This window comes from Sceloporus occidentalis, unplaced genomic scaffold (genome assembly GCF_023333645.1).
Source record: "Sceloporus occidentalis isolate IW3139 unplaced genomic scaffold, rSceOcc1.0.p SCAF_3, whole genome shotgun sequence".
Taxonomy (NCBI): Eukaryota; Metazoa; Chordata; class Lepidosauria; order Squamata; family Phrynosomatidae; genus Sceloporus; species Sceloporus occidentalis.
The window spans coordinates 128,943,390-128,969,805 of record NW_028316983.1 but is presented as its reverse complement, the minus strand read 5'-3'; the positions used below and the strand labels follow the sequence as shown (position 1 = coordinate 128,969,805).

General features: G+C 39.7%; 1 protein-coding gene across 33 annotated transcripts in view; it reads left to right on the top strand.

Annotated features, from left to right (window-relative positions):
- The window catches only part of LOC149316757 (protocadherin gamma-A6-like), a 379,402-nt gene that overhangs the window by 278,239 nt on the left and 74,747 nt on the right, over window positions 1-26,416 (top strand). The window contains exon 1 of one of the 33 annotated variants that reach the window (XM_089516209.1): window positions 2,027-4,629. The exons of 30 other annotated variants lie outside the window; for them this stretch is intronic. In XM_089516209.1, the coding sequence (XP_089372335.1) occupies window positions 2,212-4,629 (2,418 nt within the window). In that variant the 5' untranslated portion in view covers window positions 2,027-2,211. Of the gene's footprint in view, window positions 1-2,026; window positions 4,630-11,963; window positions 14,394-21,464; window positions 24,034-26,416 lie in introns of those variants that run through there. 2 more of the 33 variants (XM_089516214.1, XM_089516201.1) reach the window with 2 other exon arrangements.

The following is a 26,416-nucleotide window of genomic DNA, read 5'->3' as shown; positions in this document are numbered from 1 at the left end:
TACTGCAGCCACAATGTTGTGAGTTCAATCCTGCAGGGTTCCAGGTTGACTCAGCCTTCCTTTCTTAGGTCAGTAAAATGAGTACCCAGCTTGTTGGGGCCAACTGGATTATAGATTGTAAACCACTTACAGAGCGCTGTGTTCACTATTTAGCAGTATAGTAATATAAATGCTATTGCTATTATCAGCAATAGTTTCAGACTAAGGTCTTGCTAGATATGTGAGTTCTTAGAACTAGAGGTATCAGCTTATATGCTGGGAAAGAACTGGTCTAGTGTCTTTAGTAACAAATTATGGAGCACTCGATTTGACTCTTGACACCATCCCAACAAATATGTTGCCTCCATGTTGCTATATGAATTTTGATACATTGTAAATAGCAGTATGAGCAGTGGAAACATCACTTCACTGATCTCCACTTCCCCCCCCCCCTTATTTTAGTCATGTGTGTACTGCAAGGCGAGGCAAGGTTTTTGTTTCTTTTTAAGCAGATGGTTTCCCAACTTCCCGTTTAAAATAGTTTTTCATCCTTCAATGAATCTGTCAGTCATAGACCAGTTTCTAAAGATATTGATTAGAACATGTTGTTGCTATTGCTTTTTATATGATTACCCGTTAAGCATGTGGTTGAACATATACTTGCAATTCAGATCCAGACTTTCCAGCCATTTTCCAAAAGAGACATCTCTCTTTACTCCATATCACTGCACTGAGACCAATACAGCTTTTGTGGAATTTCACTCTTGAAAGATAGATAGATAATTTCTCCTCATTGACTTTGGATGATATCACCACTAGTTTTTTGTTTTGTTATAAATAACTGCTTTAAAAGCAGCATCCAGAGAACTACCTTACTTTAAGCGGACCATTTCCACACACTAAAAAGTTTCATTTTCATTCTTGTTTAATAATTACCTTACATCTGGCAAATCTGTGACTATAGCACCTATCTACTGGCTTTGCTGGATGAGGCTGAAAGGAGTTGGATTCTTAACAATATATCTTGGATAACATCTCCTGGTTTACAACTTGCTTATGCCCCCAGTTGTGTTTATCCAAAACCTGGAAGTCAGGGCTGCTGATACTGTAATATCGCAGTGCTCATTTCTTCTCTGTTGTGATTCAAAATCAATTGACACAATTTTGAACTAGTATCTGGAGATAATAGCCAGGTGGATAAGGATTTATACATTGAATACTGTTTGTCAAGCAAAGCTGAGAAGTCACAAGGAGATCTCCACCGACCAACTGTTTCAAAACAGAAATTCTCAAAACATTTACACATTGATGGATCTGGCTTAATCTGAATCTGGAGACGATATTATCTAGGTGGGAAATGTCCTCTCTTATTTGTCATCACTCAAAGTTTAATTTAGATCTTAACTGAGATGTCTCCCTGTTGTCGTTCTTGCTATACTGAGATGCCTTTGGAAATGCAGAATGAATCTTATTATTGCCATGAAGATCTGCCACTCGTTTGCTGAGATTTGCTACTCCTTTCCTGAGGAAGTGGAGAAAGAAGGGGTCCCAACTCATCTTCAAGAACTGGGAATATCACAAAAGAGCCCATAGTGTTTCCTATGATAGAATGCAATATTTCCTTCAAATTAATGATACAGCTGATTCAAGCAAAATACCTTACCGATATGCCTGTGTAGTGAGAAAGTGATATGATTTTTACGAGTGGGAGTATCCTGGAGCATGCCGGTGTTAATCCAGAAATCACTTACATTAATAAAAATGTCACCATTGATATTTTTTAAAGGATTGTTGTTCTTAGTTACAATTTTAAGTGGAGGAGGCTTTTGACACCAATTTTCCATGCGCAACCATATCAGTCTTCACAATACTGTATTTAAAAGCCACTGCAATAAATGGGATATTTTCCCATACAAAAAAAGTTTTTTTCTTGCAATTCTCTGTTCATCCTCAGGGTGCCGCTGTTGGCCAGACAGATAAGCAGAGAGAAGATAGAGATGCACTGATGCTTTTTACATAGCCTTGACTCCTAGAAATGATGCTCAGACCAAGAAACTGAAGAGCGCAAAGGCAGAGCACTCTTGCAGAGGACATGAAAATTGTTTCAGTTTGTTGAAATTAAGAAGAAAGTCACTTTATGCTTCTTCACTGAGACTGCCTTCATCCTCGTGAGAATTTGATCTGATCACAAAAAGCTGAGAGAAGGAGGCAGCTTACTTCTGTGGGAGCCAGATGGAGAGAAGGCACAATAAGAGTGGTAGGGCACTCACAAGGCAAGTACTGCTTCTCTCACTATTGTCTTTTTCCTGCCTGATTGCCACAGAGCAGATTCATTATTCCATCCCTGAGGAGATGGCAAAGGGTTCCATTGTGGGGAACCTTGCCAAGGATTTGGGACTGAGTACCAGAGAACTAAAATATCGTAAATTGAATATTGTATCTCTGGCTGAAATGCAGTATTTCAGTATCAGCGTAGACAGTGGCAACCTCTGCATTAAAGACAGGATTGATCGAGAGGGAATATGTGGCAAAAATCCATTCTGCTTTATTAATTTAGAGATTGTGGCAGAAAACCCTAGAAATGTGTTCCATATAACAGTGGCAATCCAGGATGTTAATGATAATGAACCCGAATTCCTCAACAGCAATATCAACTTGGATATCATTGAATCTACTTTACCAGGCACCAGATTTCTCCTTGGGAAAGCTCAAGATCCTGACATTGGGATAAATTCTCTCCATAACTACCAGCTAAGCTCTAATCCTTACTTCTCATTGGAGGTTAGAGAGAGAAAAGATGGAAATAAATATGCAGAAATGGTGCTTCAAAAGCCATTGGATAGGGAAAGTGAGCAATCCCTCCACTTCATCCTCATGGCCTTGGATGGGGGTGAAACCAGAAAAACTGGGACAGCTCAAATATGGATTAATATCACAGATGCCAATGATAACCCACCAGTTTTCAGTCAAGAAATCTACAAGGTCAGTGTGCAGGAAGGTACTCCTATTGGGTCTATTGTGCTCCAGGTTACTGCCTCTGATAAAGATGAGGGTATAAATGCTCAAATCAGGTACCAGTTTAGCAACATACCAGTTACTGCCCAACAGAAATTCAAGTTGGATGCCATAAATGGCACAGTGGCTGTTATGGAGCCACTGGACTTTGAAGAAATGGAGGAATATAGTATGACAGTTGCAGCAAAAGATGGAGGAGGATTAATGGCGCACTGCAACATTGAAATACATATTCTTGATGAGAATGACAATGCACCAAAGGTGACATTTGCCTCTATGTTTAGCCCAGTTCCTGAGGATTCTCTCCCTGGAACCATAATTGCTATCATCAATATAAATGACAGAGATACTGGGGATAATGGGGAAATTGCTTGCTACTTACAAGATGATTTGCCTTTCAAGATTTTTCTCTCATCTAATAACTATTACAAGCTCCTGACTGAAGGTCCTCTGGACAGAGAAAGAAATCCTGAGTATAATATCACAATCACAGCCACTGACAAAGGAACACCTCCTCTTTCCACACATGAAACTATCTCCTTACAGATCTCTGATATCAATGACAATGCCCCTGCTTTTGAGAAATCTTCCTACAGTATCTATGTGCCAGAAAACAACCCTTCTGGTGCCTCCATTTTTACAATTAAAGCCTCTGATTTAGATGCAGGCAAGAATGCAAAGATCACCTACTCCATCCTCAGCAGCAACATTCAGGACCTTCCCATCTCTTCCTATATCTCCATTAACTCTGAGACTGGCGCCATCTATGCCCAGCGATCCTTTGACTATGAACAATTCAGAGAGTTCCAGCTGCAAGTAAAGGCCCAAGATGGAGGATCTCCTCCTCTCAGCAGCAATGCCACCCTCAGAGTTTTTGTTTTGGACCGCAATGATAACACTCCTCGTATCCTCTCCCCTTCCCAAGAAGCCAAGGGCTCAGTGTTATTTGAAATGGTGCCTCGTTCTGCTGAGGAAGATTATCTGGTCACAAAGGTAGTGGCAGTGGATGCTGATTCTGGACACAACGCCTGGCTCTCCTACCATCTGATCCAGGCCACTGAGCCAGCCCTCTTCACTATTGGTTCTCATACTGGGGAGATCAGGATAGCCAGGGCCTTTATGGAGAGAGATGCTGTGAAACAGAGGTTGGTGGTTGTGGTGAAGGACAACGGACAGCCTCCTCTCTCAGCCACCATTACTTTGAACTTGGTGTTTGCAGAGAACTTCCAGGAGGCCCTTCCGGAAATGAAAAACCAGTCAAGGGACTCAGAAGTTCAGTCTGATCTTCAGTTCTATTTGGTGCTGGCCTTAGCTCTGATCTCCTTCTTATTCCTCTTGACAGTGATTGTGGCCATTACAATGAAGCTCCGGCAGTCAGGAAATCCAAAATTCCTACAGTGCTTTGGCCCTGTTCCCCATTCAACAGCAGGTGCCATGTTTCCCCCTAATTTTGAAGATGGGACTTTGCCTTACTCCTACCAGTTTTGCCTCTCCTCAGAGTCCCAGAGGAATGAGTTTACTTTTCTGGCTCCCAATGGTCAGATTGCAAGCAATCTTCTTTGTGATGACAAATCTCAAGTGCCTTTCACAGGCAGCGGAGGGAATTTAAATTCTCTGACAGAAAATGCTGAAAAGGTAGGGTTTCTTCTAAAAAGGTTTTTGCATTGCAGACATTGAATCAGTGTAATTGGCACTGAAGAATCAAGTCCATATGATAGGTGCCAATGTTATTTAAATTGTTAGGTATTTATTCACTGGAAATTATTGGTATGTGTGCACATGTTTTCAAGTCACCTGTTGACATAGGATGACCACATGTATTTCATAGGATTTTCTTAGGCAAAGAATACTCAGAAGTTGTTTTGTCAGGTCCTTCTCTGAAATATAGCCTACCGCTTCTGGTATTAATTGGTGGTCTCCCATCCCAGTACTAGGCAAGGTTGAGCTTGCTTAGCTTCTAAGATCAGATGAGATCTGGTGCCTTTAGTGTGTTTAAATCCATGGAAATAAATAGACTTCAAATTATCTGAGATTTGGGCTCTCATGATGTTATTGCTCCTACTTTGTGCTAAATGCAAAATATTAAATGCTAATGTTAAGATCCATAATTTCTATCCAATAGGCCTGTGTAGTTCTGTTGTAGTTCCCAACCAGAGATCTGCCATTTGTGAGACTGGAAGTTTAGTACAATGAAACATAGGAGATAGCTATCCTGCCTGCTTGCCTTATTGAATTTTTCAGACATTGTGTGTCGAACCATAACAGTTAGTGTTATATGTATATATTGCAATAAAATTCATCACAGGCTATTTGCCTTCACTCTTTTGTTTCTGACTAAATGCTGGTTATGATATGTCAAGTGGAAGACTATCAGAAATGTTGTTACACCATAGCTCTCCCCTCTCCCGCCACCATTGATGAAGACAGCCTTAGTCTCTGGAGCCAGCCAGGTCCAAAATGTCTCAATCTGAGGAAGGGAGGATCCTCAGATAGGCATATGGGACATGGGTGGCTTTTTTAGGCAGGCCAATTATTCTGGAGTGTAGTTTGAGGACCAGAGGAGGTAGAAAGGGATAGATAACAGGAAGGACATGAAGACAAAAATAGTGGCAGTGGCAAAACTTCTTTTTCCACCACAGAAGAAATTGGGGTAACTAACATCACTCTCTTTCTCCTCTTCTTGTACCAGCCTTCAAGTTGCCCTTGCTCTAAGTTGGAATAACTTGCAAGCTGAAGCCACATTGGATAGACAAATATAGAGGCGGTATGCTTGGGGATACTATCAAAAGTAATGGGCATGTAAAATGTCTTTTCTGTTCAAACTCTGCCAGTTATCACATATGATTCACGATTCAAAGACTGGTAGAGGGATATTGCCTCTTTCATATGGAAAGTAGGGAAAAAAACAAGGATAAAGCCAAAATATATGCAGGATACAAGAGAAAGAGGAGATTTAGTCTTGCCAAATCTCAAAGTGTACTACAAAGCCTGTTGTTTAGCTTGGTTAAAAGACTGAATGCAATTAAAAAACAAAGAGTTATTGAAATTAGAGGGTGCAGACTTGAGATTTGGCTGGCATGGTTATATGTTTTACAATAAAGAAAAAGTGAATTGTGATTTTAATAATTACAATATAACAAACTCACTTTTATGGGTATCGAAAAGTACCAAGTTCAGAAACTTCAGTTAGTTCAAAACATAGCAGCCAAATTAGTTACTGGTGCATCTAGGAGTGAACATATTACACCAATATTAAAATAATTCCACTGGCTGCCAATTAGTATCCGGACAAGGTACACTGTGTTGGTTGTTACCTTTAAAGCCCTACATTCTACATGGGGCCACCCCTGTGCCAACTTCGGAAGCTTCAACTGGTACAAAACATGGCAGCCAGACAGGTCGCTGGCAAATCCAGTTCGGACCCTATCACACCCATCTCCATTGGCTGCCAATCAGCTTCCAGGTGTGGTACAAGGTGTTGGTTATTACATATAAAGCCCTACATGGTTCGGGTCCAGCATACTTCTGGGAGTGTCTCTTCCCATATAATCTCCCCCTGCACTTTCAGGTCCTCTGGGAAGAATCTTCTTCAGCCAAAGAAGACCAGGTTGGTCACAACTTCCCAGAGGACCTTTTCATCAGCTACTCCAAAATTATGGAATGACCTGCCGGAGGAGATCCATTAGATTAATACTCCTGACACCTTCCAAAAGGCAGTCAAGATGGATCTCTTCCGGCAGGCCTTCCCTGACTGATCTCAAAAATTAGACTGCCCCTCTGCCTATAACTACTCTATCATCTGCCTGTCTTTTTAATCCTTTTGATCTAATTTTAACTGCTATTTTAATTTGAATGCGTTTAGAATATGTATTTTGAATGTCATTTATGTTGGGGACTGTAGATTTTTATGATTTCTGTATTGTGTAATTGTAATTGTGTTATTTTTTGGAACCCACCTTGATCCAAATGGCAGAGGTGGGCTAAAATAATAATAATAATAATAATAATAATAATAATAATAATTATTATTATTATTATTATTATTATTATTACAGTCGGCCCTTCTTATACACAGATTTTTTATGCACGGATTCAAGCATACACAGTTTGAAAATGTTCAAAAAAAGTATAAATTTCAAATATCAAACCTTGATTTTCCATTTTTTATAAGGGACACCATTTTGCTATGTCATTATATTTAATGGGACTTGAGCATCCACAGATTTTGTTATCCACGGGGAATCTTGGAACCAAACCCCAGCGGATAACAAGGGTCTACTGTACATGGTTTTGGTCCAGGTCCAGGGATTGCCTCCTTCTGTTTAATCAGCCCTGTACCCTCAGATCCTCTGGCAGACATTTATTCCAGTCAGCTGGACTAGGTTGGCAACTGTCATCTAAAGAACCTTTTCTTCAGCTACCCCTTGACTGTGTAATGACCTGCCAGAAGAGATTAGACAGCTGAACATGCTGTCTGAATTTAAAACAGCATTGAAAACCAGTTTTTTTCTCACAGGCCTATGAATTTTATGAATTTTAAGTTACGAATTTTAGTTAGTTTTAATATGTATTGGTCTCATGAGTTCTTTTAAAATGATATTATGTGTTTCAACTGGTTTATTTGTCTTTAGCTGATGTTATGTTTTGTATTTTAATCTGTGTTATTCCCCACCTTGATCCATAGCGGCGGTAGCAGTAGGAGGAGGAGGAGAAATAGTAATAGTAGTCTTTTCTTATTGGTTGCTTGCCAACCCTTTCACTTTCCTGAATTTTTTTTAATTTCATCTCTTTCATTGCAAATATTTCTTATGACATGGCAGTGGTATTTTTACCATATACCCTGAAAATACCATATACCCTGATAACACTATTTAATGGGGCAGTGGAATATTCAATTATAGATCCTTCATTACAATTGATCCCTTACTACCATGTTGAGGCAGCATCAAACCAATGAAACACCATAAAACCCATTATTATTATGATTTCTCTGGCACATGTTTAAAATCACTTACTAGAAATTAGTTACTATAAATAGACTTTGATAGTTTTAGCAGAACTGCACAAAGTTTATGAACCTGTTTCTTTATCTGTGTTGCCATTGGATGTTAGTGCTTATTAATATGGGGCAGGAGTTATACAGCTAGCTGTATCTCAAATTGAAAGGGTGTGTAGAGCAAGCATAGGCTGTATCTCTCATTTAAGAATATGTGTGCATGGAGGACTGAAATTGTGTGCGATGTAGCAGCTAAAAAGGCCAATGCGATTTTAGGCAGCATCAATAGAAGTATAGGGAAGGGAAGTAATAGTGCCACTCTATTCTGCTTTGGTCAGGCACCACCTGGAATATTGTGTCCAGTTCTGTGCACAACAATTAAAAAAGGATGTGGAGAAACTGGAGTGTGTCCAAAGGAGGGCGACTGAAATGATGAAAGGTCTGGAAACCATGCCCTATGAAGAACAACTTAGGGAGCTGGGGATGTTGAGTCTGGAGAAGAGAAGGTTAAGAGGTGATAGAAGATTAAGAGCCTTGTTTAAATACTTAAAGGGATGTCATACTGAGGAGGGAGCAAGCTTGTTTTTTGCTACTCCAGAGAACAGGACCCAGAACAGTGGATGCAAGCTCCAGGAAAAGAGATTCCACCTCAACATTAGGAGGAACCTCTTGAGAGTAAGGGGTGTTCGACAGTGGGACACACTCCCTCGGAGTGTAGTGGAGTCTCCTTCCTTGGAGGTCTTTAAGCAGAGGCTGGATGGCTATCTGTCGGGGATGCTTTGATTGAAAGTTCCTGCATGGCAGAATGGGGTTGGACTGGTTGGGCCTTGTGGTTTCTTCCAACTCTATGATTCTATGCATCCCATCCTTCTCCTGTCAGTGAAGTGGAATGGTGTCAGAATCATGCATGCATGGATTCTGTCATAGTTCTGAATATGTGGTTAATATATGGAGGAAGGTTGGTTTTTCAATCAATAAAATATATGCTTGTTTGCTTGGGGCTGATGGTTAGCTTAATAGTTGCTGTGTCTCGTGGGTACGTGGATAGCTAGTGGGCATAGGGGGGATAGGATGTGTGCAGCTGGCTAGGATAGTTTTGAAAATGATAGGTCTGGAATCTGAGATGTGGGCTGAGTCGGTGTCTGGTAGTAACAGAAGGGGAATGGATGGTGGAAATACCTGAGTCTGAAAGAGATAAGAGTTGGTGAGAAGGTTTGGAACGGGAGCCGGCTTGTAGGGGAGACTAAGCTATGGGAATTGCAGGTGGGTGCTAGTTTTGTTGCCAAATGAGGTTGGGGTGGAGTTTGGATTTTGAAGTTTTTAATATACTACTTGACTGATGGGGGGAACAGTTTCGGCTTGAATGCTAACTTGTGAGTTACTGACTATATGTATTCAATAAAGGTCTTTGCTGTTTCAAAAACCTGGACTCTTTAATGCATATTGGTTCTGAGTTTACTCAAGTCTGACAAATGGCCCCGTCACTTTGTTTTAATGGGAGTTTCCGTTAATACAAAGTGACGGGAACATTCCACTTCACTGATGGGGGAAGGAAGGGATAAGTGCAGTGGCATCTGATAACATTTTCATGATCACATGATAAGGTCAGCATAAGAATAGGATAATGACACAATAAGCGTAATGTTGTCTGATTGCGTGATAAGGATGGGAGATCCACTTCACTCCCCTCCTTTTACCTATGTGATAATCTCATTTGTCGGTAAAAAGATAGGTTCCTACAATATCAGTATCTAGCATGGGACAATAACTATTATTCCCATCTTGATTTTTGACACGAGCCTCTTTCTCACAGTCATCTCACAGTCTTTGCGTTGTGGGAAATACGGTGGTGTCTCCAACCTCTCATTCTCAGAGCAAATGGTTCATCCAGAGGATACATAGTGTATGGCAGGGATTCCAAACTTTTTTGACTCGCAGAGCCCTTTTTTTCTATGGTAGAGCCCGTAAGAGGGTTACCCTATGTCTTACAAGTTAATGATGTTTAGGAGTATATATAAGAATATATTCTTATTCTTTAATTTCATTCCATTTTTATTTCCTTCATTTTCCTGGAGTGGCTGCGGAGCACCTGGGAAGTGCAAGTGGAGCCCTAAGGGCTCCTTGGAGTACACTTTGGGAACCCCTGGTGTATGCCATTCTTGATGGCCAGATGAGTGGCTTCTTTTTCTCTTTCTACCTATCAGCTGGTATTGTGTATTTCTTCAGCTCATTTTATTATGAAAAGTTTCACAATATTCTATTCACAGTCAAGGCTCAAAGTAGGGCTCCTCCCCACTTAGATCCTATGTCTCAAATACTCTTTTCACCTTGGATCAGAATTACTAAATTACAACATTTCTTCTTCTTCTTTTGTCCCTTTCCCTTCTCCATCACTCCACAGAACTGGAGAACCTAAGGTAGTTTAAGGTCACTAAGGTGGTGGTACCATAGTCAGATTCTGGACAGATTGTCCAGCTCTCCTGCTAGAGGACTAGAGCCTCAGAGCCTAGGCTTTTCACTCTAAGGTTCCACACTGGAGAAATCAGTTCAGCTTGGTTCTTGCCAGAGCAAGACACCATTAAGCAAAGGCTGGTGGCTTTGTTCAAAGATCATGGGCAGCCACCTTAGGCACTAAGGTGCTGGCTGGCAGCATTCCAGACATACTACCTGGTGTAGGCATTAGCTGATCTCCCACTGATCCTCAGTCAGATCTCACTTTCTAGGTCATAATTGCAGTAGCTTTTTTCTCTTACCTGTTTTTAACCTTCCTCCTTGCATCTGCACTTTGATGTCATATATAGAAAAACTTTGAGGAAACACTTTCACAGTTCATGGGTACTGATGGACCACTAGCTTTCCTCACTCTATCCTGGTTTTCAGTGACCATGGCTGTAGGAAGAGCAGTTTTCTATATATAGTCCAATCAGTGGATTTATGACATAACATCCATATATCTCCCCTCATATGTCTGAATTTTATTTCTAAATCAAATTCTCATTAGAGCATTGCTTAGAGAATTCAAAGCTATATTCTTCCATTTATGATTTAGACTCCACATCCAACCTTTGTACTTAGACTGAAAGAAAATTCATTAATGTAAGGGAAATGCTTTGATTTCTGACAAATTGATATCCTCTGTGTGTATCTTTAGTTGGCTGGATACCTGTTAGTACCAGGTTTCGCTCCTTAGTTACAAAACATACTGTATCATTGCTGTGAATAGCTGATATGAAAGAATCTACAGCTTTTGAGGGAAGTGGTCTAGGATATTGCCCATTACTAATTATTCCATTAAAACTGAGTACTTACATCATTACACTGCAATGTAACTTGCCAAGAAAGTTATACACACTGTTTTATATATAGTTTTTTAGAAGTAAAGAATCTTTTAAAGGTGAAAATGCAGGGAAGAGAACAGTATCTTCAAAAATTAAGTCAAAACAAAATACTGTATCTTCCAAATCATTTTTCTATGAGAAAATATTACATGGGAGATATTTGTGGAGACATTTCAAAGCAAGAGCATTAAGAAAAGAAAGGATTCTGTCAATATTGTAATAATCCTCCAATTTTTTCTAGCATCCATCTGGAACGTATATTTAAAACATTGTGTTATTAAGTGTAAGGTAGAAATTTTAACATGCTTTATATGAAAATATGTTATACTCGGATACACAGAAAAAAGTAGAGGACGGCAGAGGCAATGCCTTCAATTAATTGACAGAGCCAGTTTCTTGCAGTTCTCCAGTTGCGTCTCACAGTGCCGCTGTTGGCCAATGAGGATATCAGAGAGGAACTAGGGATCCACTGATGCTCCCTGCTGTTGGATTACTCCACATCAGCTGCAAATCAGTGAAACAGTGTGCCTGCTGTTGCTCAAATGAAGAAAGCAGTGTGATACAGGAAAACTAAGTAGAAAGAAAGAATTCTAGATTGCTGGTTTCTTCTGAAAATTTGACCTGATCTGCTGACCAAAGCAAGCAGGAAAATGAAGGCAGAGGTGGAAATTGTTAAACCATTCAGAAGGCACAATTTACTTCTCTTCTTACTGTGTTGTTTCTGCTGGGCTCTCTCACAGCCAATTCATTATTCCATCCCTGAAGAGATGGCAAAGGGATCTTTTGTGGGAAATCTTGCCAAGGATTTGGGACTCAGTGTCAGAGAATTGAGGAACAGAAACCTGCACATCATTTCTGAAGGTAAAACATATTTCACTATCAATGGAGAAAATGGAAATTTATATGTAAATGACAGAATAGATCGTGAAGGAATATGTGGGGAAAGTACACACTGCCTCACTCATTTTGAAGCTGTGGTTGAAAATCCTTTAAATATTTTTCATATAAGTGTAGCAATCCAGGACATTAATGATAATGCTCCACAATTCTTAAAGGACAATATCAGGCTTGAAATAATTGAATCCACATTACCAGGGGCCACATTTTTTATTGGGAGAGCAGAGGATCCTGACATAGGAAAGAACTCACTTCAGATTTATGAATTAAGCTCAAATCAGTTTTTCTTACTGGAGGTTAAAGATAGTCAAGTCGGACATAAATATGCAGAACTGGTGCTACAGAAACCACTTGATCGGGAGAGTGACCACTCCCTCCAGTTGATCCTTACAGCCCTGGATGGGGGTGAACCAAAAAAATCTGGGACTGCTCAGATATGGATTAATATTACTGACGCCAATGACAACCCACCCATCTTCATGCAAGATATCTACAAGGTCAGCATGCAAGAAAGTGTTCCTGTTGGATCCCTTCTGCTCCAGGTTGCAGCCACAGATAAAGATGATGGTATAAATGCTCAAATTGAATATTATTTCAGTAGCATACCAACAACTGCCCAAAAGAAATTCAGGCTAGAGCCGCACAGTGGAAAAATTACCATTAAGGAAAATCTTGATTTTGAGGAAACAGAAAAATACACTATGGCGGTAGAAGCAAGAGATGGAGGGGGATTAGTGGCTCACTGCAAGATTGATGTAAAGATACTTGATGAGAACGACAATGCCCCTGAGATGACTATTGCCTCCTTGTCTAGCCCAGTTCCTGAAGATGCTGTTCCTGGCACAGTGATTGCTCTTGTCAATGCAAAAGACAAAGATTCTGGAGAAAATGGGGAAATTACATGTTCCATACAAGGTAACTGGCCCTTTAAAATGTTATCCTCCTCTAACAATTACTACAAGCTCCTCACAGATGGTCCCTTGGACAGAGAGAGAAAACCAGAGTATAACATCACAATCATTGCCACCGACAAAGGCACCCCACCTCTCTCTTCAAATAAAACTATCTACCTCCAGATTTCAGATATCAATGACAACTGTCCTGCCTTTGAAGAAGTGGCCTACAATGTCTTTGTGCCAGAAAATAATCCCGCAGGAGCCTCCATTTTCACGATCAAAGCCTCTGACCCAGATCTGGACCACAATGCACGGATCACCTACTCCATCCTCAACAGCAACATTGAGGAGCTGCCTCTCTCCTCTTTTGTCTCCATCACCTCTGAGACTGGAACAATCTATGCACAACGCTCCTTTGACTATGAGCAATTCAGACAGTTTCAGATACAAGTGAAGGCCCAGGATGGTGGGTCCCCTTCTCTCAGCAGCAATACCACTGTGTCATTTTTTATTTTGGATGAGAATGACAACAGTCCTCGGGTTCTGTATCCTTTGCCACCTGCTGATGGTTCTGCCTTATTTGAGGTGGTTCCTCATTCGGCCGAACCAGGCTATCGAGTAACCAAAGTGGTAGCAGTGGATGCTGATGCGGGACACAATGCCTGGCTCTCCTACCAACTGCTGCCAACCAGTGAGCCTGCACTCTTCACTATTGGGTCCCACACTGGAGAAATCAGGACACTGCGGGTCTTTGCGGAGAAAGATGTTGTGAAACACAAGCTTGTTATCTTGGTTAAAGACAATGGAAAGTTGCCACTCTCAGCCACAGTGATATTGAACCTCGTGGTTGCCGAAAACTTCCAAGAGGCACTTCCTGAAATGAGCCTCCATTCCAGTGACTCAGAGCAGCAGCCTGAGCTCCAGTTTTACTTGGTACTGGCTTTAGCTTTGATTTCATTTTTGTTCCTCGTATCAGTCATACTGGTCATTGCAATGAAACTTCGACAATCTGGGAATCCCAAATTATTCCAGAGCTTTGAGCCTAATTCTTTTTCTAAGACACACGTTGTATTTCCCCCAAACTATGAAGAAGGAACTTTACCTTATTCATACCAATTGTGTTTATCCTCTGCATTGAGGAAAGATGAAATCTCTTTACCAAAACCCAATATCCAGGCTGCAGAAAACTTGCTTGATGGTGATAACTCTCTGTTGGTACTTGTGGATAACAACTGTGAGAATTTCAGTTCAGAAATGGAGGTTAATGAGAAGGTAGGTTTTGCATGCAAAAACAGTGGCAACCTCATCACAACTAATGAGTAGCATGGTAAACAGTTACTAAAATTTTAGTTGGTCTTCTATTTAGACACTTGCTTTAATAAGTTGGAGGGTCCAGCAACTTAGTTTGCCTGAGTATCATGCGACTGATTGAAATGTTCTTCACATGCTTAGTTAATGCATCCCTGGGATCTGGGCCTAATACATAGCTGCTTAATTTCACTTGTCTACTTTTCTTGGTGTGAGAGTGACCTGGCTATATTACCCTAAGTGTAGAATGAATTGGGTTTCTCTGGTTTCATTGAGCAAGGCAGAGAGAGAACAGGGAGAATCCTTTAAAAGGAGGAAGGCTCTTGGAGGATCTGTATTCCCATCCTTCTGCTCTTCAAAACTGTTTTCCCTCTGGGATTGCAAAAAGGGACATCATGACCCTCTTTTTTTTTAAAGCAGTATTTTCCAAGATGTACCTACAAAGTTCCAAAGCTACAAAAGAATAATTTAATAGAAAACAATGTTAGTTTTTTAAAAATTAAAGGGTCGAACAGGCCCTACTTTCCCTCAGCAGAGCTGTTCATCCCCTTTCCTGCAAGATGGAAGGTGGAGGCAGGAAAAAGAACTGATTTTGCAGGTAGAAGCCAAAGATACCAGGACAATCTGGCTCTAAGTTGTCCTATTATATTGCATGGAAACTCCAGGAAACAAAAACATATTAATAGTATTATGTAATTGTATGAAGAACTATGAGAACCAGTACGGTGAAGTGGTTTGAGTGCTGGACTATGACTGAAAATCAGAGTTTGACTCCCTGCTCAATCATAAAAACCACTGGGTGACCTTAGGCAACTCACACTCTCTCAGCCTAAGAGGATGACAATGGCAAATCCCCTCTGAAGAAACTTGCCAAGAAAACTCTATGATGGGTTAGCCTTAGGGTTGCCATAAGTCAAAGGCATCTATTTGTGTATTTAGACTATCTTGTGGTAATGAGAGAGATCTTGTATATGGTCCGTCAGAAGTATATGTAAACTGATGCTGCAGGATGGAGCAGGATGGAGTGTGCAAATTTTAAAGTCTCTGTACTATATTTTGGGAAATTAATGTAATTTGAAACAATCTGTGCACTGTACTATAAATATGCCATATAACTGAGAGGAATAAAGAACTCAAAATATGTCAGAGTATGTTAGAAATGTGGAAGCTAGCTGTAGGGAAAGAAAAATACTTTCCCATATCACCAGAAGTACTTTCTATTTTACATATTCTGTAGCTCGCTGTAGGGTGTTCTTGCTAAATCAAGATCAGTCTTAACAACTATTAAGGTGTTACATAGTTAGCTGCTTGTGGTTGTTATTTTCCCATATCTGTATTCTTCTTTATGTAATTACACTTGCAAAAGGCTTGTCTAAGTCAATAACTTCTCAGCATATTAACATGGGTTTCAGATAAACAAGTCATGCCAGACAAAGCTGATCTCTTTTTTGATAAAATTACCAGCTTGGTAGATGAAGGGAATGCTGTGGATATAGTATATCTTGATTTGTTCGGCAGTGGAACACACTCCCTCGGAGTGTGGTGGAGTCTCCCTCCTTGGAGGTCTTCAAACAGAGGCTGGATGGCCATCTGTCGGGGATGCTTTGATTGAGATTTCCTGCATGGCAGCAGGTTGGACTGGATGGCCCTTGTGGTCTCTTCCAACTCTATGATTCTATATTCCTGGATCCCTGAATAATTTTCTACATATTTTTTATGCTCATGAACTGTCTTTGCAACAGTACTGGAAGATACTGCTGTTTTCAAAGTTCTTAATTGCGTAAATTTAGAATTTCTCATTGGAAGCCTGTGAAATTATATATAAAGCATTAGATTTATTATTGCTCAAACATTTCATAAACGGCTTCCACTTTTTCAAAAAGTTTTGAATTGGCTTATCCTTTGGAACCCACATTAATTTGGCCATTTGGGCTAACTCAGCTACCTTAACAAGCCAGTCTTCCATCAACGGTGCTTCAGTCCATTTCCAGGTTTAAGCAAACAACATTCTGGCTGCTGTTGTCATATATCAAGGAAGTAATCCATATTTGCTCTCCAGTTCTTTATCCATCATATCCCACAAAATGTTTCTGGTAACTGCAAAAATCTACTTTTAATTTTTTATTAACCTATAACTCTTAGACCAGTGTATTTTTTTCTTTCTTACAAATCCACATATGAAAAAAAATAGCCTTTCTTATTTTGACATTCCCCCAACATTGATTTTAAACATTCTGGGACATTTCTGACAGCTTATTTGGAGTTAAATACCATGTATACATAATCATATATGGGTTTTCCTTTAAATATATATGATGTAAAGTTTAGACCAAAATTTTCCCTATACATCCATATGAACATTGTGCCTAAAATTTTGGGTCCACCTAATCATGCATTCTTTTACAGTCTCATTTGTCTCAAGTTTCAGAAGCCTTTAATACCTTTTTTTATTTATATGGTCATCACTTTTACACAAGTCTAAAACTCATTTTCTCTAACTTCTATAACTGCATTTCTCTTGTGTTGATTTCATCTGTCCTTAAGTTGCATATAAGGAATAAAATAAGAGCTTTGCTTCCCATAAGAATAATCTCTCTTGATTTAAACTTCCAACTGTCTTGGTCAAGTTACAAAAGATAATAATAAAGCAGCCATCTCCAATTTTTAACCCATTCTTTTCTTTATAAAAGGCTTCCTGCAGTGGAGTGGCTACTGTTATCTTAAGGAAATGGATCTGTATATTTGTATAGCAAACTCAAAGAAGAGCCTTTCTAATACAATGACTTTTAGTTTCAGCATGTACCTTAACTTTATCATACCAAAAATAACCATGCCAACCAAATCTTAAATTATGGCCTTCCAAGTTCCAAGAAGTTTTTATCTCTGAGCAATATCCATTCCTTCATCCCTATAAAACTTAGAGCTTTATCGCACTGCGTTCCTTCAGTTCCTTCCGTTCCATTCTGAGCATGGAACAGAAGGAGCAGGGATGAGTGCGGAACGAGTGGGGGATGAATTTTACCGCACGCACCCATCCCTCATTCGTTCCGTTCCCCCTCTCTTCCGTTCTTAATCCGTTCCAGAGGGGGAAATTTTTGAGAACTGTTCTGAACAGTTCTCAAAAAGCGTTCCCTCTGGAACAGAATGGGCAGGGAAGAGAGGGGGAACGGAACGAGTGAGGGACGGGTGTGTGCGGTAAAACCCGTCCCCCACTCGTTTCCGTTTCCTGCCGGGCCGGGCCGAGAACCCGGTGCAATAAAGTTCATAGGCCTCAAATCCAACATCCATGTTGGAAGTGGAATATTTTGGTTTCTCCATCTTGCATATTTTATTACATGCAGTCCAGAAATGATGCAACAACACTCTGTAGAAAGAAAAACTGGCTCTTTCACAGACATGGGTGATAGAGGTGGAGTTGCATTCCTCTAAGAGGAAGTGGTTGTCAACTTTTGGTTCTCCAGATGTTTTAGACTTCCAGAAGTCTTGACCATTAGCCATGCTGACTGGAGTTTGTAGGAGCTGAAATCCAGACTAATTGGAGGGGGGAATGTTGAGAAGATGAGCATTATATGCTTATTTCTACAGAGATGATACAGAATGGAAGATAAAGACTAAAACATACTTTGTAAGATCACATGCATAGCTTTAGCGCTTCTTGTCACCCATTGATAAATTCTTATCAACATGTGACAAGAAAATAGTTAAAGGTACAAACTACAAATAGAAACTCTTGTCAACATGTGACAGGAAAATACTTAGAGATACAAACTACAAATAGAAACATTAAGAAAAACTGAAATAATAGACTTTGCCTCATAATATGGTCCATGAAAAAGTAGTTATATATCACTCATAAACTGTTTGAAAAAACTGCAGAACTTCAGTTCTTAATATGGAAAAAAATCCTGTATTGCATAACATCTGTGCATAGTTTTCTATCTGTATGTCCAGCTGCTGGATCTTGAAGTCATACCCATATTAAATTTATGAGGAAGAAACAAATGAAACCATAGCTGCAAAAATCCAGACTCCCTGCCTGTGCAGTGAATTGACTGAGGCTCTGAGTGCCACTGTTCACCTGTCAGGCACAGAGATCCATCTCACCTAGCTCCAATGTTCTTACAACAGCAAAGCAAAGCAGCTTGAAATTTAGCAAGCTAAGAAATGATATCGGTCTAATAGAAGATTATACTGTTTATCTCTTCATTCAACTGAAATGCAGCAAAAAGGAAAAAAAATCTGTGGCAGAGATTAGAGAATGCTTTTTCACATCACAGAATAGTTATTTTCCCTTGAGTATGCTATACAGTGGATATCAAAATCATGGATGCTCAAGTCCCATTGATATACAATGGCATAGTAAAATGATGTGCCTTGTATAAAATCAATGGTTTGCATTTTGGCCTTTTTTGAATATTTTCAAGCCATGGATGGCAAAATCTGTGGATGCAGAATCCATGGATATGGAAGACCAACTGTATTAATGCTACAAATATTTCAACTATGAAGAAGAAACTGCTGGCCATTTGGTAGTGATAACATATGCCAAAGGCCCCAGGGAATTCCAGCAGTACAAACATTCAAATTGCATTTCTTGATATATATTTCTAAAAAGGCCAAAAAGCAAACCTTGATTCCCTCGGGAAAGGGCATATAAATTATTATTATTATTATTATTATTATTATTATTATTATTATTATTTAAACTATCAAAACTAGACATATAAGATCCTGAATGATTACAGTAAAAGCGCATCTGGACAAAGGAACTAGCAAAATCATCAGAAGGTATTCCAAAATATCTCAAAGTATCCCAAATTATGTCATCTGCAATTCCACCAGTGAAGCAATAACTTTGATGGAAAACATGGACTATGAGAAGTCTATGTAGAGTGAAAATGAAATCCAGAATTAAGATAGCATGTTTGACATAACTATCTGACATATTAAAAATGGTCATTGATGTTACTGATGTGTGTGAACATGATCCTGAATTAGCCACAGCTTTTCTTGTTGCTTCATTGACAATTGATTCTCCACAAGGATGAGGTACAGTCTTCTTAGAATGTGCAGGACTAGGATTCAGGACACAGTGGGGAAACCATGTGGTTGGTTCGCAGCAACGTTTCCTTCCAACTGATGGACTCACTAGTATGTTGTTAATGGAGGCCTTAATAGGAAGAACATGGTTGCATACTCCATTACCATAAGAATCAGAGACCAATGAACTGCACAACCTTTTCCATCTACAATTAACCATCATTGAATTTGAAGTATGACAACCCTCCCTCTTCCTACAGTTATCCAGTAACTGTTACTTCATGAGGAACAGTTGAAGAGGAACCTGGGACTTCTCAAATACGGCAGTGATACAACTGGGAATAAAACTCAGCAAAAACTTGTTCTGTTCACTTAGGTCAGATATGTAATTTTGATTATTCTAAAAAATCACGTAGGCTTCCCTTTTCAGTGATGGCTCTACTGGGGTAGAAATAACCCATCACTCCTGTTAACTGCTCACTAAAGTGGTGGCAGTGGATTGAGATTATGTTCCTATCTTGGAGGGATGAAGAACTGTGTGGACAACTATATGTTGAATGCAGGACTTGTTTTCTAGTCTATCTCTCAGAAATTCTGTTATCATGTCAAGAAGCAGCTGAAATGGTGGAGTGAGGTCTGAGTTCCATTGTCACCTGTTGCTTTTTACCCACTACAGATTTTCTGTCTTAGCTGTGCACAGACCATCCTAGCTACAGCACTTAACCACATTTGGACTGGGATTATAGTGAATAATCCCAGCCCAAGAGATTGGTTTCACACCTAAATTACTCTTTGCAAATGTTATTATTCCACTGAAAATGTCTGATGTGCAGCAATTTAATTTAGAAGGATAAATCATCATCAAGGTAATTTGAGACAAACCAAGAAAAGCCCCAGAAAAATGGTAGAAAATAAAGATCTAACTCAAATATATACTCGAGGGAGGAATATTTAGGGGAGGAAATATTGCTCACTTTCAATAAAATCAGGTTCATAAATCCTCAGAATGAAGATTTAGTGGAGATACAATAAGAACATTTAGTTCAGTTGTACATTTATTGGCCAATTTTAATAATTATATTTCAAATCATAATTATGTAAACAAACCTTGTGCTGATATTTTGCTTATATGAACCTGTTCCCTGCCCTCAGCCTATGAACACAAAATGAGTTTCAAGACTAAAAATACCCCAAAACCCTGATTAAATGTACTGCAGAGTAATCACATGCAAGATCCTGAGAAATCAAGTCATGTGGATTCAGAAATTCTAAAACACACACACACACACACACAAAATCCCTCAAACATGTGCCCCATGTTATTATTGTTTCCCATATTGCAAGTCTTCATAATGCCCCATCCCCAGAACACCACATTTGCTCCATCTAAACTTAAAAAGAGGTTGGGGATTTGATGGAAGAGATGTCAGAATGAAAATTACCTTTACTGTGCATACTCTCTTTTTTCCAGTAATTTTACCATCTTGCCATCTCAGGTTTTGTTATGGGGCAGTCTTGTTTCACACATCCTCTTATTTATGTATTATGCCTGTGTCTCAAGAACTTTGGCTAGAAAGGTCATGATAAACAATCCAGTGATAATTATGGAAATATATACTTCGATTCCACAGTAAGTGTATATTTGAGAATCTTTTCTACATTCTTTATATCCTTAACCACTTCTACAAACACATATTTATTTTAAAAGATTTATTTCTTCTTTTAATTAAAACATATAATGCAAACACTTCAAAGAATAACTCTATATACACACCGCAACCATGTTGTGCAAAACAGTGCTGCTCAGCCACCAAAACTCTATTAAGATGTTGATCCAGTAGATGCAGTTTTCCTGCTGAGACTCAGAGTGCCGCTGTTGGCCAATATGGGAGGAGGAGAGAAAGAAGGGATCTATTCGCTTTTCTTGTGATCATGCCACAATTACAGAATTCAGTTCTGCAAATCTGATAGGAGATAGAACTGAGGAACAAGAGGAGAGCATCCAATCAAAAACTGAGTTATCCCCATTGAAAGAGTATTGAAGAGTGATACCTGTTCCTGATAGCAACTTTTTGCAGCATGAAAGAAACTTGAAAACACGAACCAGCAAGAAAGAAAGGATGCAAACAAAGCAGCCAGGGAAATGAAGATCATGTTGAAATGGAGCAGCCAGCCATTCGGGCGGCAAGTACAGCTTTCCTTGTTAATCTCTTTGTTCTGCCTGGCATTCTCTGAAGAGGTTTCATATTCTGTTCCTGAAGAAAGGGAGAAGGGCTCTCTTGTGGGGAACCTTGCTAAGGATTTGGGTCTAAACAAGAGAGATTTGGCAAAGAGGAAGCTCCGTCTTGTCTCTACAGCCAATGCACAATTCTTTGCTGTGAGTGGGGAGCATGGAGATTTCTATGTAAGAGACAGAATAGATCGAGAAGAGATATGTGGGAAATCTCCACAGTGTGTCCTTCATTTTGAAATAGTGGTTGAAAACCCTCTGAATGTTTTTCATATAAGTGTCACCATAGAAGATATTAATGATAATGCACCTCAATTTTTAAAAGATGATATCAAGCTGGAAATAAGTGAATCCAGTCTAGTTGGAGCCACATTTCCTCTTGAAAGTGCTGAAGATCCTGATGTTGGGATAAATTCTCTTCAGAATTATCAGCTGAGCTCTAATCCGTACTTCTCCTTGGATGTTAAAGAAAGTCCAGATGGAAATAAATACCCAATTTTAATACAAAGAAAACTACTGGACCGGGAAAGTGAGCATAGCCTCCATTTAATCCTTACAGGCCTGGATGGGGGTGAACCATTTAAAACTGGAACAGCCCAAATATGGATTAATGTTACTGATGCCAATGACAATCCACCCATTTTCACTCAAGAAGTATATAGGTCCAGCCTAAAGGAGACCACACCCAAAGGATCTTTGGTAACACAAGTGAAAGCCACTGATGCAGATGATGGCTCTTATGGACAGATCAGCTACAGTTTTAGTAATACCCCTATTAAAGCCAGGCTCAAATTTAGCCTGGATCCAGAAAGTGGGGTTATTTCAGTTAGCGAAGCTTTGGACTTTGAAGAATCCACAAGTTATATGATGTTAGTGGAGGCCAAGGATGGTGGTGGACTATTGGCACACTGCAAAGTTGAGATTGATGTTCTCGATGAGAATGACAATGCTCCAGAGATTTTACTAACATCTGTATTTAGTCCCATTCCTGAGGACTCTGTCCCAGGAACTGTAATTGCTTTGGTCAATGTGGCTGATAGAGATGAGGGAGAAAGTGGGAAGACTGTTTGCTATATACAGAGTAATTTGCCTTTTAAAATTCTGTCCTCATCTAACAGTTACTACAAACTCCTCACAGATGGTCCTCTGGACAGAGAAAAAAACTCAGAATACAATATCACAATCACAGCCACTGACAAAGGCACCCCTCCTCTTTCCACATACAAAAGCATCATAGTGCACATTTCAGATGTCAATGACAATTCTCCAACTTTTGAAGAATCAACCTACCATGTCTTTGTGCCAGAAAACAATCCATCAGGAGCTTCCATTTTCACAATTAAAGCCTCTGACCCAGACCTGGACCGTAATGCACGGATCACTTATTCCATCCTCAACAGCAACATTGAGGAGCTGCCTCTCTCTTCTTTTGTCTCCATTAATTCTGAGACTGGGACAATCTATGCACAGCGCTCCTTTGACTATGAGCAATTCAGGGAGTTCCAGATTCAAGTGAAAGCCCAGGACGATGGGTTCCCTTCTCTTAGCAGCAATGTAACAATGAAGGTGTTCATTTTGGATCAGAATGACAATAGTCCTCGGATCCTGTATCCTCTACTAGACGCTGATGGTTCAACATTATTTGAGATGGTGCCTCGGTTTTCTGAGTTAGGTTATTTGGTGACGAAAGTAGTGGCAGTGGATGCTGATTCTGGACATAATGCCTGGTTGTCCTATCAGCAGCTGCAGACTGTTGAGCCAACACTTTTCACCATTGGGCTTCATACTGGAGAAGTCAAGATAGCACGGGCCTTTACCGAAAAAGATGCTATGAAGCAAAAGCTGGCCATTTTAGTGAAGGATAATGGAAGCCCTCCTCTTTCGGTGACTGTAACTCTGAATCTGGTGTTTGCTGAGAACTTCCAAGAGGCACTTCCAGAGATAAGCAGACTATCTGATGACTCAGAATATCAGTCTGATATGAATGTCATTTTGATAATAGCCTTAGCTTTAGTATCATTTCTCTTCCTTTTTACTACCATGGCTGTTTTAATACTGAAATGTTGGAGACAGAGAAGCCCAGCAGTGTTGGGGTCCTACCATACTGAATTATACTCTAGCCTGGGACACAAATTTTCCTGCAATTATAGTAATGGGACATTGCCACTGCCATATTCCTATGAAGTCTGCTTAGCCTCCAAGTCACATCCAAATGAGTTTGCTTTTCTGAAACCAAATCAGTTGGTTATTACGGACAACCCCATCGCAACAGATGATTCTGGAATTGGAAATGACTCTCTGGGTGAAAACCTCAGCTGTGATGGCAATGCTCAGGTGAGAACCATGGTATAGTTCAACCTAGGGTTGTTGTTTTTTCTGCCAAGAGAATTAAAACTACAAAGTTGTAATACTGTACTGTACTTCACTTGCTTGTTTGCTTGCTCAGAATGAAAACGGGAGGAGAACACTGTGGTAATGACATCCAAACTTAATCTAAATTAATAGATTTCATTTTTAAACTGATGAATAAATGAAAGTTGACGTTTTTATAGCACATAATATAAGATTCTGCATGTATATGGCACGGATATTACAATAATCTGGAAAAGTTACTAGTTTTACTAGAAAATGGTAACCTTGAACTTTCATTTATGTGAGCAGAATTAGGGATGTATTCTTTGCTTTGCTTTTCTTTGCTTTTTCATGGGTGAACAGGGAAACCATTCTATTACAAGTTTCCTGAGTACTATAGATTGGTTTTGTCTGCCCTCTGTTGGTCAGATCTTATAATACAATCTTGAATTTAGTATAAGGGGTCATTCTCCCAGATGTTTTTTTATCAGCAAATTACGTTGTTTGGTTTTGTTGTAACAGATAGCAACTTCAAAATATTTGCAGTATTACCAAATTAGCTTTGCATTCTTTTGATTTTCAATTTCTTATCTTGCATAATTATGTTATATTTAGCAAATAGCCCTGTGGCAGTGATGATCCATATCTTACTGTCAGGAAATTCTTCCAAATATTTCGGTGAAATCTCTTTTCTTGTAATTGGATCAGTTGCGTCATGCCCTACTCTCTGGACCAGAGGAAAATAAGTTCAGTTGTCTTCAGATATTTAAGGACACTATCCTATCACCTCTCAGTCTTCTCTTCTGCATTCTAAGTATTCCCAGTTCCATAAGCCAGTGGTTCTCAAACTTTGGGGTGGGATATTCAGGGAGGCGAGTTGTTCAAGGGGTGCATGAGACTTGCAGGCCCTGATCCCCCCTCCCCCTCTTCTCAAACATGGAGGCTCTGATCCCTTCCTTCTTCTCCTCCTCCATTTTCTTTTCCCCAAAATTTTCTATCCTGGAAGGAAAGAAGAAGGCAAAGAGGGTGCTTTGAGTAGGAGGAGAGTGAAAAAGCTGTCTGGATCATGGCCTCTAGCTGGGCCCATCCTGAGTCTCCCCCCCCCCCCCCAATCCCATCCCTGCCACCATTCTTGGGATGAGATGCTGCTGCTTGAATATATTCATGAATATACATGAATGTGTGAATGAAAATACATACACTAAACAAACAAAATATTTTTATTCATATGTTATGTTTAGTAGAGGGGTGCAAAATCTGCATGTAGATGTAAAGGAGGTCACAAGTGTATAAAGTTTGAGAACCATAGTCCTAATTCATTTCTCATAGGAATTGCTTTCCTTTTACCAACTTGATTGTGCTTCTCTGGATACATTTGGAGCTTGTCAATATCCTTCAACTTTGGTGTCCAGAACTGGTCACGTGTTGAGTAGTTCTGTCTTTTCTCTGTCCCCCTTTAGCATTTTGCCATCTTCTTCACACAGTGGCCCTATCACTCCCGTCTTCCTTTTGCTGTGAACATACCCAAAAAAGCCATTTTTATTGTTCTTAAACTCTGTAGCAAGCCTGAGCTCATTCTGCGTTTTGGCTTTTCTGACTTTCCCACTATACATGCTAGCTGTTTGTTTGAATTCCTCTATGGTGATTTCCCCCCTTTTCCATTTCTTATACATGTCCTGTTTAAAACTTATTTCCATTGAAGGTTCTTTAGTCATCCATCCTGGTTTCTTGAGAAGCCTCCCATATTTCCTCATCAACAGAATTGTTTGAAATTGTGCTTTCAGCATCTCTCTGTTGAGAAACTCCCATCAGTCCTGAACTCCCTTCTCTTTTACTAATCCTGACCATGGATCATACCCAGTATTTCCCTAAGTTTATTGAAATCAGCTTTCCTAAAAGTCTAGAATGCATGTCTGACTATGCTTGGCTTCCGCTGTGCTTCCTCCCTGTCCTTCAACCAGTTGACTCACTTGTCCACCGAAAATGGCAGCATGAATGCAAGAACTCTAGAACTTGAAGTTCTGGAGCTTAATTGCAAGTATGAGAGGTCTAATACTCAGTATTGGTTTGATCTTCTGGATGGGGAGTGGAGATGGAAGGAACATACCATATATATAAATCAACCTCATGCATTAGTTGAGGGCGGGTTTTGGGATATAGATTTTGATATAGATTTTGGTATGACCCGTGGATAAGTCGAGGGTAAAAATTAGGGGCATGTAAAAAGGATGTAAAGGATGAAACAAAGGAAAACAGTGTCAAAGTACTATATGATTCTAACTTACAAAACCTCAGCAGTTATAACTGTTTGTGGTCACACTAAAGGCTGGATGGTAGAGGGTGGTCAGTGCTTCCAGGACAGATT